The sequence below is a fragment of the Diadema setosum genome, chromosome 8, assembly GCF_964275005.1.
Source record: "Diadema setosum chromosome 8, eeDiaSeto1, whole genome shotgun sequence".
Classification (NCBI taxonomy): Eukaryota; Metazoa; Echinodermata; class Echinoidea; order Diadematoida; family Diadematidae; genus Diadema; species Diadema setosum.
The window spans coordinates 17,408,126-17,424,633 of record NC_092692.1 but is presented as its reverse complement, the minus strand read 5'-3'; the positions used below and the strand labels follow the sequence as shown (position 1 = coordinate 17,424,633).

The 16,508-nt window shown below is 40.0% G+C and overlaps 1 protein-coding gene across 1 annotated transcript in view; it reads right to left on the bottom strand.

Moving 5' to 3' along the window:
- Positions 1 to 7,914: 7,914 nt before the first annotated feature.
- LOC140232106 (uncharacterized) overlaps positions 7,915 to 16,508 on the bottom strand; it is a 69,130-nt gene continuing 60,536 nt past the window's right edge. The window contains exons 34-39 of the mRNA XM_072312254.1: positions 15,656 to 15,862; positions 14,524 to 14,742; positions 12,810 to 12,939; positions 12,111 to 12,361; positions 9,998 to 10,169; positions 7,915 to 9,347 (exon numbers count right to left, since the gene is read on the bottom strand). Coding sequence (XP_072168355.1) covers positions 7,915 to 9,347; positions 9,998 to 10,169; positions 12,111 to 12,361; positions 12,810 to 12,939; positions 14,524 to 14,742; positions 15,656 to 15,862 — 2,412 coding nt within the window. The remainder of the gene's footprint in view (positions 9,348 to 9,997; positions 10,170 to 12,110; positions 12,362 to 12,809; positions 12,940 to 14,523; positions 14,743 to 15,655; positions 15,863 to 16,508) is intronic.

Here is a 16,508-nt window from a genome sequence, read left to right as displayed (position 1 = left end):
TTTTCCGTGAAAGTGTTCTTGAAATTTCATCGACTTAGGCGAGTATTCGACTTAAAAAATTCGACTTGTGAGTGAATTAATACACGTAAGTCAATGGGGAAAAATCGGGACTTTTTAAAATCTTCGACTTAAGCGATTATTCGACATATGCGACGTCGACTTAGGCGAGTTTAACTGTACCTATGTCAAGATATACTGTAAAAGTGGATATTTTCGCGCAACTAATTTTCGCACTTGTGCAGCTAAGAAGAGTTTCGCGTGTTTTTAATTCCGCGGAATCAAGATATCCACCGGTACCACTGGAACGTATTGCACGCAAATATATTCGCATGCTTTTATTTTCGCGCTAGCTTCTGGTTACGCGAAATGCGCAAAAATTTCAAAACCGCGAAAACTTCTACTTTTACAGTAGGTTATTAGAAATGCCAAAATCACATTTCAGTACACTCTGAGCTATGTCAACACGCCACATTACTTTCTGATTTTAAAAGTTATGAATATTCATGTCCTGCTTGATATCACCTAAATCAGCGTTTACACATTTGCTACTATCAGTCACTAATTCATCAGTCCTGTATTTTGCTACCTATCTCCAAATCACAACGATGCAAAACATCATGGATGGCACTGGTATGGGCTTGGACCGCAGACAAGAGTCTGAGGAAAGGGACGGGATTTCAGTCTTTCACATCATTCAAGAAAAAGTCCATTTTGTACTAAAGTTCGCTTTGACAAATGTAGTAAACTTTGACAAATGAAACAGTGGCATATTTATCAAATTTGTACAGAAAGTAGGAATGCCTCGAAAGTCTGAAGTTTTGTATGTTTCCAGGGGCTACTGAATCTGTTGCAATCACTGACATTATGATGCATCAAAGTCATGATCATTTTGACAGCAACACCATCCTCCAAATCATATTGTGCTAGAGTTGTAACAATTAGGCAAAATTGTAAAGGGAAGGAAGATAATATCGTTGGTCTATGCCAAAAGGGCCCTAAACCTCTTCCACTGTTATGCCAATAAAAGGCCCTTAACACTATAGACTTTGTACACTATTAGTGCCCTTTTGGCACAACACGGGAAGTTCTTTAAGGCCCTTTTGGCATAAGGTCGACGATATATCATGATCTACTGACAAACTATTTTCATGATTCTCCGACTTACAATGCAGGATTCCATAGTACTTACATCTATAAACCACAGGAGTGTTTTCAGGCAACACCTTTTCTAACTGGCACAATGGACTGCAACTAATATCATCATAATGTGAAAACATGCTCCGCTTTGACATTCCTTAAATTTGTAATTTTCTGTCTGAGTTTTATGAAATTCTCAATGTCATTCATTTGATATCACTCTTCTTATCAAATTCTATTTGAACATAGGGTGGAGTCTCCTTGTTATTATATCAACAGTTAACAACAAAATAGAATCGCATATTTGTCACAAACTCATTACACTGCATGCTGACTAATAGTAACGGTCAATCGGTCTTCATCCAGACTTTTAAGCAAGAAAAAGAAAAAAGAAAAAAAGAACAATTTCAAACACAAATAGAGTCTACGATCAAAGTGATGCATACTCCACAAGCAAGAATTCATACAGGTATAAAGAATCATAGAAATATTGGACAGTTTGTCAAATGCACACAACAAGAAATGATTTGTTTGTTCTGTGTAATACAAGGCAGAATCTGATTCTTATCCCTTTATGCATATGAAACATTGTTTAGCATCTGATTTTTTAATTTTCTGCTCCTCAACGAAATAACACTGCCATGTATGTCTAAATTACATGATGTTTAATATGTTTTGTGATTACATTTGTTTGCTTGTTTGTTTATCTGTATGCAATATTAGTCAAAAAGTTAAGCATAGATTTCAATGTAATTATCAGGACAAGTCTGTTGTGATCCACAACCAAAAACAAAACAAAACAAACACAAAACAGACAAGCAAACATAGCCAGTTGAAAAAACAGTAAAAACCAGGAAAGAAAGAAACCAATTGCAAAACAAGAGTGTCATATTTTTGCAACAACATGTCACATGGCCATTATCTGTAACTTAATCATATCGTGAATAAGTCTTTTGATCTCAGTAATGACAGACAATTTTTCCTGGATGGTCAGATGCCCAATATGCTTTCAGAAATCCAGAATGAAGATACATGCTTACATGTATCTGGATTACATACATGTGTATATCTGTGATAATGTGAAATTGAAACATTATAGATCTTGGTATGGTAAACAGCATAGATAAAACAACATTTCTAAGATTCATTTTTTGAGAGTGTATAATGCAAAAGACAACAACATTTTATTTGACAGTGTATTGTCATTCTGAGGAATGTGTGAGATAAATTGAGAACATATCTGTGGCGCTCCGTCGGAATGAGTCAAAAGTCGCAAAAAATGAAATCGTAGTTATGCCTATAAGTGAATTCTACAGACTCTAAGCTTTACACTGATATGTAATACAACTCATTTCGACATCCCTATAGATCATAAAAACGAATATTAACCACGTTTGTTATGTCAGTTGATTTTCTAAATAACGGAGAAAATCGCTCTCAAAGTTCAGGCTATGTTCATGCTCACAACCTGTTTCTTTCACGGGACGAAACAATACAACTGTCCTGCTTAGCGACGGCGTTTACGCTCCATCGCACGCACTACCGTATAAGGCGATAGCTTGGGTATGTAAGATAATCAACCAATCGCAGGACAGGTCTATCATTAACGATTCTGACCAATATGGCAGCCCGAATGTAAACTTCGGCGCGTTTGTGTCCGTGCCGCTGCCGCCGCATGAATGAGTCGGTACGCGTTGTGTGTCGGCTGCGTTGTGGTTTGCCGCAATTTTTAACTCACAAACAATAGGAAACAGTAGAAAGAAAAGAAGGCACGCAATGCGTCTTACGAGAAGCGTCTTTTAGCGAGGGCGTTGATCGCTTCCATTCTCCTCCTATACATGTTGTTGTCAATGGAAACTAAAGAGGATGCGTTTAGCAAGTACCAATACCTAAATAGAACCTGAGAACCTATTGTAGGCGGGCACGCAATGCGTCTTACGAGAAGCGTCTTTTAGCGAGGGCATTCATCGCTTCCATTCTCCTCCCATGTTGTTGTCAATGGAAACTAAAGAGGATGCGTTTAGCAAGTACCAATACCTATTAAATAGAACCTGAGAACCTATTCTAAGCGGGGGTTCAAAAGACAGCATCGGTAGAAAAAGTCAATGAAGTTGATTAACGACAGTCGTCTTTTGAGGTTCTTTGCGTGTACTTAAAACCCTCAAATTACGCACATGGTCGTAATGTTGCAGAGCATCAAAAACTGCTTTCGCGTCTTTTCTGCTGCAGCTGTATACAGCCGTAACATTATGAATTCCCGCCATATTAAAGGCACATTTCCTTTATAGGCGTTGCGTGCACAGTAATTATCGCTTATCAGAAGTATCAGAAGTATCAGAAGCAAAGGTTGATGTAGGCTTGACAGCTTCACGTTGGGTTTACAATGATTCTCAGTCACTTTTCTAATAGCATAGCATATAAAAAACAATTAACTTGTAGCTTAAGCGGATTTTTTTTTTTTTACATCACATGTGCAGTTACAATCTTTCTGCGTTTGAGAAGTGGATCATAAATAATAATACTGAAAAAATATTCGGAATTAATACTTAGGCCTTCTTCACTTCGTTTTGTATTCACAAACCTTATCAGAAAAAAAAAAATGATTGCTTGATTACTTTCGGGTAAAGGAACTACCGGAAAGGAACCGCATTTAATTTTCTTGCTAATGAACCTAAGCTAATAGCAAACCATATTTCATTGTGTGATTAACGAACCTTCAGAATAATCAATTGTATTACCCCCCTCCCCCAAGGAAAAAAAAAAGCATTTCAATGTCATGCGTTGTCAATAGCGATAAAAGGCCCGTTTTTATTTCGTAGTGTGTCTCAGTACTCCTGTGCTTATTTCTAAGGATGTGCCTCTCTTAATGATTGCAATTGATGTTCAACTATTTCTTTCACGCGAGCTTGAACAGGAAGAAGCTAAAATTCAGGCAAGGAGACGAGTTTTCTTCCATGAGATGCAATCATTAAGACACATCTATTCACGAAAGTTGTGTGATTGCTTATGTGCTAAAGAATTGTGTCCATTACATGAATCAGGCACTATACAAAACGGTTGAAATCTACTGAAAGTCGAACTTCGTTTTGTTTTTTGTTTTTTGTTCAATTTCATTTCAATTTTAAGCGGGGATAGACTAGAAATTAGTTTGTCTATACTGGCAGAAGACATTACAGTTTTGCAGTACATGCTCCGCATTTAAACAGTCGCCATATTTTCGTGGTCAGAATCAGATAATGGACACGTGATATATTATAAAAATGAAAATAGAAAACAACGAACACGCCATATGTACAAACATTATGAACTTCAATGAATTAAACTTACCTGTGATATTCTGCATAAATAACAAGCACGCCGATTAAATGATTCAATATAATTAATAGAGCACACAGCGATATCATGCATGGCAGATCAAATCAAGTTCAATTGGTGAGAAAGCTAAATGAAGTTAAAAAGTTGACTTCTTTTCGTTTCTCTTTCAATTCATGAAAACAGAATTACATTGTATATCTATTGAAGAGGATTGTCTCTGTCGCGAACGATCGCCATATATAGCACTGTTAGTCTCCTGCGCAAATCCGAATCCCTAAATACTTTAATTTTTGCTTGATAATGTAATAACCCTGCTCATAATTTCATAAAGGACTCGCAAATTCAAAGTTTCAAACCGTATACTAAAACATTATATTGTATACGGTGTATTTCAAAAAACATTTTGAATGCGTTGCGTGTTAGCATGTTAATAGCACCAATCTGCCTTTTATTTTCTGTATACGTAAAGCGCACAGAAACGTAACCAAATGTTACAAAATACAGTGAAATGCATTGTACGGCGTGGTACTATCATTAGAAGTATATCCCATTCCTTTTTTACTTTTATTTGCTTGAACCAAACCATGTGTCATTTTCGTAGCGACATCACTAGGAATTAGAATGTATGAAGATAATCGTTACTCATTTTTTTTTGCGCTACTATTATAGCATTTACATTTTCCAACTTTTATTGACATGCAGTACTATGTTACTGTATTGTTACGATTACGAATGTTGGTTATGAATTCAAAAGACTGGTTTGTTAATCGAACTACAAAGGTAATAGCTTTTGAAAGTAGTTCGATACAAGTTCAAAACGCGATCGAAGTCATTGTCATAGGGGGAACTGATAGCTCTAGAAAACTTGTTTAGGCTAGTAAAGATTGCCGTATAGGCAATCTTTGTAGAAAGTTTTGACTTAGGCCGTCTATTGAGTATTTTGAGAAATTTAATAAAGAATTATTTGTTTTGATTATGTCAAGAATTAGTTTGAACTATGAGAATAAAAAGGCGCGGTTACCCAAACAATGTCGTAGTTCGATTAGACAGTCATGATGGGTAAAGTGAATTCATGACTTGACTAATCCTTACTGAATTGATGATCACTTCTGTAAACCATCAGTTATGTCTTGTAATCGTAGTCAAAATTCTTTTGAGCGATGAGACGAAAACCAACAAACAAAATGCCGTGTATCATCGCTCGAGATTCCAACATTTGGCGTCACCCGACCAACAATAAGTGACAAATCAAATGGAATATTATGTTGTGGGATAGCAGACTGTGTTAAGATTTTTAAATGTTTCGAGCAATTGTTTAAAAAAAGAGAGAAAATGAGGCAAAGTTCAAGAAATTAGAAAAAAGCACGTAAATGCAGGCGATCATGTTTGATAATCATAGTAAGAGATTACAATCGGCCGTGCGGATGTATATGATTGCCTTATTTACATGTCTGATTTCTGTAAACTATGTGATATTTGAATTTAAGTTCCCTTCCCTCCTTGATAGAAGTTTTGTTGGGTTTTCGCTATAGGCATTTATTAGGAAACGCTGTAAAAACGACAACAAATGCCTACTATACATCAAGAGATGACCTATACATACATGAAACACAAAAAAAATCTCTACGTTCTGATATAAATCAACTGCTTGTTTGTTTGTTTGTTTGTTTATTTGTTTGTTTGTTTTGAATTACCATGGTCTTTGTCGGGGGAAAGATGAAGAAAAGTAGTGTATCACTCTCAAATCCGGATGATTGCGATAAGTGTGTATCCCCGCCCTTTCTATACAGGTAAACGATTTAAGCTTGGTATGCTATTATAAAAGCCTGCATGTGTCACGCGGAAGAACTGATTCCGTGATCACTTTTAGCCTTTCATAAAATTCACGTTTTAAGATGGTAACGATAGCTTGTAGGAGATAGAGTAAGTTAGCGTCACTGACTGTGGTTCTGAACACAAAAGGAGACTGAAAAATTCCTTTACAAATTAGCAGACATAATGCCGATCCTCCAACACTGTTGCTCCATTCCGTCATTGATTCTGCTATCAATGGCGAAGAAAGAATACTGGTTGCGTGATTATCCACCCCTTGATAGCAGGAAGTTTACCTTTTATTGTTTAAGGCTTCGTTGATGCGGGGTTTACTCGGATACAAGGCGTGAACATTGCCGTCCGAGTTCTTTCATTCGAAATTCCTCAGAATACGCAATTCAATGGGCAATTATCGCTGCTACTTGGCAAAGCTGTTAGCCAACCCAATTGTCCCAATTCTTTGCAGACTTGACCTCTCACATGTCAGCTACACGCAATACACGGCAAACAGCTTTCATTACAAACATTCTGATTAAAAAACAAAACAAAATGAAGAAGCACACTTTTGAGTAGCGACACAGCTTTCTGTCCCTTTCTCAAATAGGTCCTACTTCTAAAAAAATACACAGATGACTAGAGTCAGAATATCCTCCAAAGGGAACACGAGCTATCTGGGCATTAATAATGTTTGTCTTCCTATTTCTCTCCATGCCGTCACGGCCCAAACCATCATAAGTAATAAGGCAATAAGTTTCATTAACCAGGGAAATAATAGTACGCATTACATACATTTGGCGAATTATCACACAAATTGTCGACTTTATAAAAACGAGAATAATTGACAACTTAGGCCCTACTATATCTCCATAGATGAACTTTAAACAGCAAGTCACATACCAGGGAACGAAAGTTATGATTATTTGAACAAATTCATTAATGAGGCCAATTAATAACCGTTGTAAAAGTACACACACGCATAAAAAAGGTTTCGAGTTCGATATGTGATCATTGTATTAGCTCATAGATAAAGTATCATAAATTTTGCGTGATCGTTCGTTGGAATTATTTTTTTCAGTGCGATTTGTGCGTCATGTCAATCACCACTCATTGAAATGGAGTGCATGTATCAAACGAAACTCGCTGGTCATGCAATCAATAGCCTTGGTCAGCTCACTATTATTGCGTAATTCTATAGCCCTCGCCGCTTGGCCGCCGACGCCGCCGCGCGCACCATGCTTTGTTTTGTCTTCAAAGGGGTCAAGAGCAATGCCTCATTAGCATACACCCTAGCAACGGAGGCGGAGTCTCGATCTGGCAAGAACAATAGGTGCGAAACGCAACGCAAAGGCGAGCGTTCGAAAAAAATGTAACCGAAAAAAATTGTCTCAGAAAAACGGTGATTTAGGACACTTGTACTCATTTTCACACGCTGAAATTTTCTGTACAAACAGATAAAACATAAAGGAATCAAAATCCGTCATAAAAAAATTTCGACCCAAGTAGTGCTTCCCCTTCATTTTCGGCTCATTACGGGAAAACTCCCCGTGCGACTTATGACTCATTTTGTCGGAGCGCCACACATATTATATGACTAAACAGCCCATTACATATTACACATTTTATCTCTCCACAAGAGTGCTCTCTATTGGTTTATCCTGTGACAGCATGCTTGACCGGCCTCTTCTTGGGCCCAAAGGCATCGCCGGACTTGGACCCTCCCAGGCCGCTGCCCCGAATGATGTCCTCAAAGTGGGCCGTGTCGAAGTAGACCTTGGCGATGCCGTCGAGGAGCTGCTCAACCTTGTCCGGGAACTCGGACATCAGGTCCTGGTCTTCCTTCTTTGCTGGGGTGTCCGTCTCGATAGGGACGGTCGTCTTGGACTTGGACGACCAGCCCACCCAGTTCTTGAGGGTGCTCAGCATGAAATCCACCATCTCATACTCGTTGGACTGACGGCTGATGTCGCCCTTGACGGAGGAGAAGGCCTCAATGACAATCGTCAGGAACATGTTGATCAAGATGAAAGTGATGGTGACCATGTAGAAGAAGAAGAGAATCGGTCCCAGGTAGCGGTTGGCGTCGTGGATGGCCACAAAGTCAAACTTGCCAAGGATGGCAGTGGAGAGGGTCTCCAGGGTGTACAAGAAGTCGGAGTAGTTGAAGAGCGAGCGCAGGTAGATCTGGTAGAAGGCGAGGGCGTAGGCGATGAAGAAGATTCCAAACATGATGCCGAAGTGGACGAGGTCCTTAAAGCAGCTGCGGATCGTGCTGGAAAGGAGGCCAATGCGGCGGTTGAACCGAAGCAGCTTGATGAACTTTAGCGTGCCTATGAAGACAATGATGGCGAGCATGTAGGTGAGGATTTCGTTCAAGTAGGCCACGTGCTGCAGGTTGATCCTTTCTGCCCCATTTGTATCCGTGAACCTTGAAAGCAGGCTCTCTGTGACGTACAAGCGATAGAAGTAAATCACCGTGGCCCCTATGGCACAGCCAATGATGACCCACTCCCCAAAGTTCCACAGGGACTTGAAGTAGACGCGCACCCCTTCTCTCCTCATGTTGTTCAGTTCACGGAAGATGAAGAAGACCACGAAGCCGAGGAAGAGAATCTCACAGGCAAGGCGCACTGCTCCGAATCCCTGGGCATAGTTGTAGAGGCGTATGATGTTGATGTGGTAGTTGGTCTCCACCCCGCCGGTCGGGAGAAACTCAGCAAGGAGAGTGATGACACCGAAAAGGTTCACCTGAGCATTGTAGGTGGCCATTTCGACGAAGACAGCACGTGTGTAACGGTCAAGCCACGCCTCCTGATAGAGCTGACTCAGTCGAGACTGCGTGGCGGTCAACCCTCCATCAAGCCTCGCCACATAGCCGCCGCCCAAGTAGAAGCCATGCCGGCCCAGATACGGATAGCTGTCAATCTCTGATGACTCTGTGTAGTTGTACTCGCTGCGATAGATGGTGGCATTGTTGTACGGTGTCCATCCTGCTCCATAGTCCTCGTTGTCCTCGGCGCTGACTGAGTAGCTCACCGTGCAGTTGTGAATCTTTCCCTCAAACTCCTTCACCACCTGACAAAGCCCTAGTAAGGACAATATTGACAAGAATACACACCATGACACTATAGGGCACGGACAAATGTCATTTTGTTGATGTCTTGAGAATGCAAAGTAGAAAAGGACTCAATATACGCCCACTGCTTTGATATCCTCCCTACAATTGTTTGTTTCGAATGATAGATGTGTGCTTACTTTTTATCATCAATGCAAGAAGCACAATCAGTTTTTCTCATTAAAACAGAGATATAAACTGAGCACTTAAGTACTAGGAAATCAATCCTCGTCTTTAAGGGATCAGTATAAAGTTGGAAGAACCTGCCGGGAACAACACCCAAATCGAGACGAAGTGAGAATGGCATCATTTCAAACATTTATTGACACACTCCCCTCCCAGTAACTGACATTTGGAACATGGCAAATGGGTAAGCATGGGTTGATGCAATATCACCCTCTTGAATCTTGAGTCCTTTACCCTTTAAACAGTGTCTTTGAAATTGCATTGATTGAGGCGAATTAAGGCCATTTATTTGGCAAAATAAAATACAAAGTAAATCACATGGGCGTTTACAATAAGAGCCAGGCAACCTTGAATGCATCTTGTGCTTGTATTAGGTTGCCTGTAGATGAAAATAGTGTACATTTGCGCCATTTAGTTACCTATCCTTAAACTTACCATGCTTGATCCGGAGTTGTCTGAGAACAGCAAAGCCGATGATGTAGGCATTCTGGTCAGCCAGGAAACCTTCCACCTCCGGGTCAGGCTCGCCATTGTACCACGTTTGTGGGAAGATAGCAGGGATGAATGTCTGCTCCAACCACACCCAGAAGGTATGGTGGCAGGTCACCTGGGAATCATGTGAAAGGTATACATTTGGATACATTGTATGGGTTCATCATATACTGTATGTCCAAGAAAGAAATTACAACGGGACCCTCCGCAATGATAACTTTAAAGATAGTGAATCAATCCAAATACAATTTCAGGGTATGAAACTATAACTTATTACTCACGTCTTGCAGAAAACCCCATCTGATTTGCTTCAGTGGTCAAAGACAAATGAGGATTTTTGTAGAACATGTCAGGAATCCCTTCCCTCCAAGTTCTGTCCATTGTGTTCACACATTTATATACAGTTCCAAGAGCATCCAAGTGCTAAACTTGGAAGAATCACATCCACGACATGCTTCACAACGATTCACATTTCTCTGTGACCACTTAACCAAATTGAGTGGGGTTTTCTGCAAAATATAGGTAAGATGTTCTATCTTTAGATTCTGAAATAGCAGTCGGATAGTTTAATCACATTGGAAGTTATCAATGCAAAAATTTGAATGTAAGTTTTTTTTGGGACATACTGTACAGGAAAACCTTGCAATAAGATGGACCTAAAAACCATGACAAATGAATAGTTACATCAGGTTTCTCACTATATCAGTGTGCGAGAACAAAGAAATAAAGGCAGTTAGGGTATGTTTGCTGAATCACCTTGTAATATGTTTTTATTATAAATATGTGACCTCTTCATGTCAAAGCTCCACTGTACAAGTCAGGAATTTGACAAATGGGACCATGTGAAAGTGCACAGACCAATTATTATGTTCTCTCATCAGGAGAACATCCTTTGTGAAAACAAATGGCTAGATAGTGATTATTATGGAATACAGTGCAACCGTAAGAGGTCAAATACAGTGGACTCCCCTTATAACGAAGTTCTCGGGACTGGCAATTTTCTTTTGTTATATCGAAATTTCGTTACAACCTAACAAATAAATAATACAAATACATAAAGTAAATAACGTTACGGCCCGAATTTTGACTTCGTTATAACCAGAATTTCGTTCTTACCGTGTTCATTATAATGGGAGTGCCCTGTATAACAAAACCATTTCATAACAAAGTGATTATATATGCAGGTTCTAACCTTTTATATGTAACAAGGTAACTGTCACAGTTTTTAGGTCCTCGTGACAGTAAGGTTCCTCCATACAGGGCACTGTTACTAGCCCATATAACATGACAGAAAATGAATCAGTGTTCTATAGCCTCCGGTTTAAAGAGATTTCGGGGAGGCAATTGTAAGTCTTGAGACAAGGTCAAGGAATCAATCACATCCTTCCCTCATTTAGTTGACACAAACCCTTCGAATGGAACATTCTGCATGCTTGCCCCCCACACCAGTCATCATCTAATGTTCATATCATTCACATCAGTCACATAAATGATCAACATAGCCCTATGATGGAGATCAGTAAGAGACAAAGGTGAGTGGGGGGAAGTCCCTGATCTCATATGCACATCAGGATACCACAGTGGTAAAGGAAGCCCTTTATATATATCAGGGTAGCTCTGAGGTGGGTGACGGCTAACTCAAAAGAAATGTCACCCTTGCATATCATCCAATTCAATTTAATGCCACTTGGTTATTTAATCCTTTCTTTTTTTCAAACACTGAGTTCTGCTTGACACATATTGTGATTGATGTTGTGAATGAAAAATTCATAGCAAATTTTAGACGCAGGTCAGCATTGGCCCTGATTGTGAGAGAGCCAGAGGGCTTTTGACCTGCAGCTGATGACTGTTTAGAGATGAGCACACAGGAAAGAACAAAATAATGACACATAATATACAAACAAGAGACAGGATGAAAACTTTGCATTTGAGACATTTGTATCAGATACAGAATGAAATGGTATCAACTGCATAACTCAATATCTTATCATAAGATTTTCAGTATTGAATCGTAATATCAAATATCTTTGAAATGGAATTAAGGGTGCCAACGCACCTTATTGAAAGAATGCACTCCGTCGCCGATCACCAGTTCGTTGACAAAGTCTTCCTGCATGCGATACGACGAAGGGTCGGCATTCCCGTAGCTGATCATGAGCACGACCCAGAGGTAGACGACGTAGAAGAAGATCTCGCGGAAGATGGCGTACATCTTGATCTCCTTCAGACGCTTCTCTCTGGCACGTTCCAGAGCTTCGGGGTCCGGGGGCTTGTATGGCAGACAACGTTTCTTGGTGGTCACGTGACCTGGAAGGAAGACATTATCATATCAAATTGCAGAATTGTCACATTTTAGGGATGGCCTACTTGACACCAATACCAAGTACTAATACTTTCAAAACATAGTGTATCTACAGTGTCGTACACATTATACAAACACCTGCACCTTAATTGACACAGATATCAAATACGACACAAATGGATTCAAACAGGCAGGATTTACTTGTCAAAAGCACCTACATCGACATTTCTATCGCATCTACAATTACATGATATTCATGTCTACTGCTTCATCAACAGTGACAACGATAATTTGTGTAACTAATTGGTGTAATTAGTGTGAACATATCTGCCCACACCTATATTTCAACAGCGGCCCATCCACAGCTAAACATACATCTGTAGCTACACCTACACATCTTCATCTCCTTTAGATATGAACACATTACGCCCCTTCCTCTGTTTATGGTCTCACCTGACACCGTGTGCAAGTACTCCTCATCGGGGTTGAGGTCAAACTCCTCCTCGTCCTCCTCGATGTCGGAATCATCGTCGGCATTGGGGCTCTTGATGATGCAGGCTACAAACACAGCAATCAACAGGATCTAGCGGGAAAGAGAGAGAGAGAAAAAAAAAATGTACACATTACATTCAGTGTGACATGTTCAGTGGAGACAGCCTGCAGACCAATCATGGCCCTCACAGCTCCCTACACACACGATTTGATTTGTCTTACTTCAACTTTGCTGATATTCCTGATTGAAATACTGCTGTTTAATTCTCTTACCACCTTCTCACCTGTGAAAAACTTGTTGTTTCACTTAAAAAAAAGGAAAAGAAATGAAAACTAACCTAAGATAATGTAAAATACTAGGTACTAAGGTACTAGAATGCAAAATTGCAAAACATTATTAGTAATGGCAGATATTGCTTGCATATCTTGCATCAGCCAAGGATCGCAGACTTGCAGTACGCCGAATGATATCTATGTACCCAAGTGCTGAGTATGACCTGTACAACTGAAGGACTTGATCACAAAATGACCTAACTCCATTTTTGCTAAGGTGAGATATGTGTGATGAAAGCATTCATAATTTATGTGGAATGAAGTCCACCATCCCTATCTTAGGGTACTCCAACACCTCCTTGTGATCAGAGATGATTTACAAAGTCTGCTCTTATACACAGTGAGTGGGTAACCTCTTGAAGACTAGCTGCTCGATATACTCTGTTTTGGAGACAAGGAAATTGATTCCCCATCCCCAAGTGGCTTCAAATGCTAGGCAAGGATGAATAACAGACAAAATGCCATTCTTCCCCATGATATCTTCTTATTCACCTATCAAACTAGACAAGACAAACGAAAAGGAATGTTGTCTCATAGAGACAGAAATTACTTCACTTAGCTCTCAAACTTGTTTGACTGTTTGATGTTCATTCCATATTGAGTACAAGTAATGAGTTGATTGATTAAAGACTACTGTATACACCATATATTTTGCAGGGTTTTCAATTTTACAAATTTGTGTTGGCTGCTATTTGTGAATTTGATAATGCGCGACAATGCTATAATCTGATCCCGACATGAATGTGACACACATGCATACATTTTTCTTCTCAACAGTGTACTTGACAATTTCAAATTTCACGACTCACAAAATTGTCTGGAGGTCCCAATTTGTGAAAAATTAGACTCCCTACAAATATGGCATACACAGCAAAGTATATTTGTATTTAATTACCTCCATCAAGAAGGGTATCTTTTGTTGGCATTGGTTAGTGCATTTGTCTGTGTGCTGAATAACTCAAAAAGTTGTGAACGGATATAAATGAAACTTGCAGGGAAAGTTGATAATGGCACATGGAACAGATGACTAAATTTTGGTAGTGATCCAGGAATTTTCAACAACTTTTGAAGGAATTTTCATCTTTTGGTAAATAGGGTCAATGAACTTGCGAGTTGAAGCTGTGCATACCTGAGGTTTGCATACATGCACTACAGTGCGTCGCTGCTCGAGGCGCCACACAGCATGCGGGAAGCTGATGAGGTACACAAAGAACTTCTTTATCATTGGAATATTGGGCAATTTTCAGCATGCGTGTATGGATGGAAATGTGGTGGAGGTCTGCGCTTTCTGAGTGCTTTTCTATTTTTTTAAAAATATTTTTCTAAATGTGAGTCACCATACCTTGATGGGCTGCGTGAAGAAGATGCCAACGATGAAGGTGGTGAAGAGCGATGCCAACCACTCCCGGACGGTCAGCTCGCCAAACTGGATGCCGTAGAAAATCACTACCGTTGTGGCGGCCGCCGTACTCAGGATGACGAGGAGCCAGGCGATGATGATGCACCACCAAGGGAAGGAGAATTTCTTGCGCCGCTTGGGCGTGTCTGGCTGGATCAATACCTAACAGTGTGTGAGAGAAGGATAGAGGTGTATGTGTGTGTGCAGGGTCTACGGCAATTACCCCCTGGGCAATTACCTCAGACCTTTCCCCTGACCTTAACCTTAATCCTAATCCTGAACATAATCCTAACCTCAACCCAAACTCTAACCCTAATCTTAATCCTGGACATAATCCTAACCTACCCAAACTCTAATCCTAAACCTAACCCTAACCCTAATCTTTACTCTATCTTTTCACTAACCAGTATTTAGCCAGGGGGTAATTGCTCTCGGGGGGTAATTGCCTTGATACGGTGTGTGCAAGTGTGTGTGTGTGTGTGTGTGTGTGTGCGTGTGTATGTGTGTGTGTGTGTGTGTAACACTAGTCATCAATTATACAGTGCCGAAGTGATAATGTCACCATCTTTTTGTCATAGCTGGGGTTGGAACCAATTAAGGGGCTCACATTCCCACTTGGGCCGAGGAGGCTGTTCAGAACCAGTTTCCACGGTGATGAATGACTATGACATCACACTGTGGTACTCTATACACAAGTCCTGACTCTGCAAACAATACATGACACCAGTTGGCTTTCCTCTTTGATCACCATCTAAATTCTTCTGTGTCACATTCAATGGCACCTTGTACACACAGTTTTTGGATATCGCAGTCACTTCCAAACCGATCTTCGTCAAATATACTTTGAATTCCTCTTTGAATGGTAAGCTGTGTAACATTTCACAATTGGTTTCTTAGTATCTTGCAGAAAATTAAAAGCTCAATCCTCATCTCCACCAATACTATACCATCCCTTTAAGTTTGGATGGATCACTAAATTCTGATTAGAAATAAAATCTTTAATAGTAAGTTAGACTAAATGCCTGGGCACATAAAGGGTTAAGGTCGACTGCCACAGCCTGCTGCACTTTCTTACCGTGGAGTCCCCAGAGCCTGGTGGTGGCTGGGAACCAGAAGAGCTGGATGAGTAGCCCGGCTGTACGGCAGTGTGCTGGAGGACGGGCGGCTCCTCGTAGGCCCCGGGGATGGGGGGAATGACCAGGCTGGGCTCCGCCCTTGTTCCTGCCACAGGATTCACCATCTTCTGCTTGCTCTCCTCCAGAACAATGCGGCTAGGGGATGCCTAAAAAAAAAAAGAAAAAAAAAAAAACCATCAAGAACAACAAAAGACATCAGTTTGCTTCCTCAAACCTACAAAAGTGTATGTAGGCCTATAGGCCACTCCTGTTATCACAGAAGTCCTCGGACCAGCAGTTTCCCTTCGTCGTTGTGAAATTTTGTTAAAGCCAAACAGTAAAGTATATACAGATATTAGAATGTGATAATTTTGGGACCTGAATTTTTACTTTGTTGTATTGAGAATTTTGTTAAAGTCGTGTTGGTTACAATGGCAGAGCACTGTAGTCAGCTGGCATAGTGGTGCATATACCTCAAGATTATATATCTATACAGAGAGAGAGAGATAGACAGTAAGATACATGTAAATAGATTGTGAGAGATGTAAACAGAAATGGAGAGGTAGATTGTGAAATAGATAGTGAGAGAGAAAGACATATATAAATAGATTGTGAGAGATGTATATAATAGACAGAAATGGAGAGGTAGATAGTGAAATAGATAGTGAGAGAGAAAGACATATATAATAGATTGTGAGAGATGTATATAATAGACAGAAATGGAGAGGTAGATAGTGAAATAGATAGTGAGAGAGAAAGACATATATAATAGATTGTGAGAGATGTATATAACTGACAGAAATGGAGAGGTAG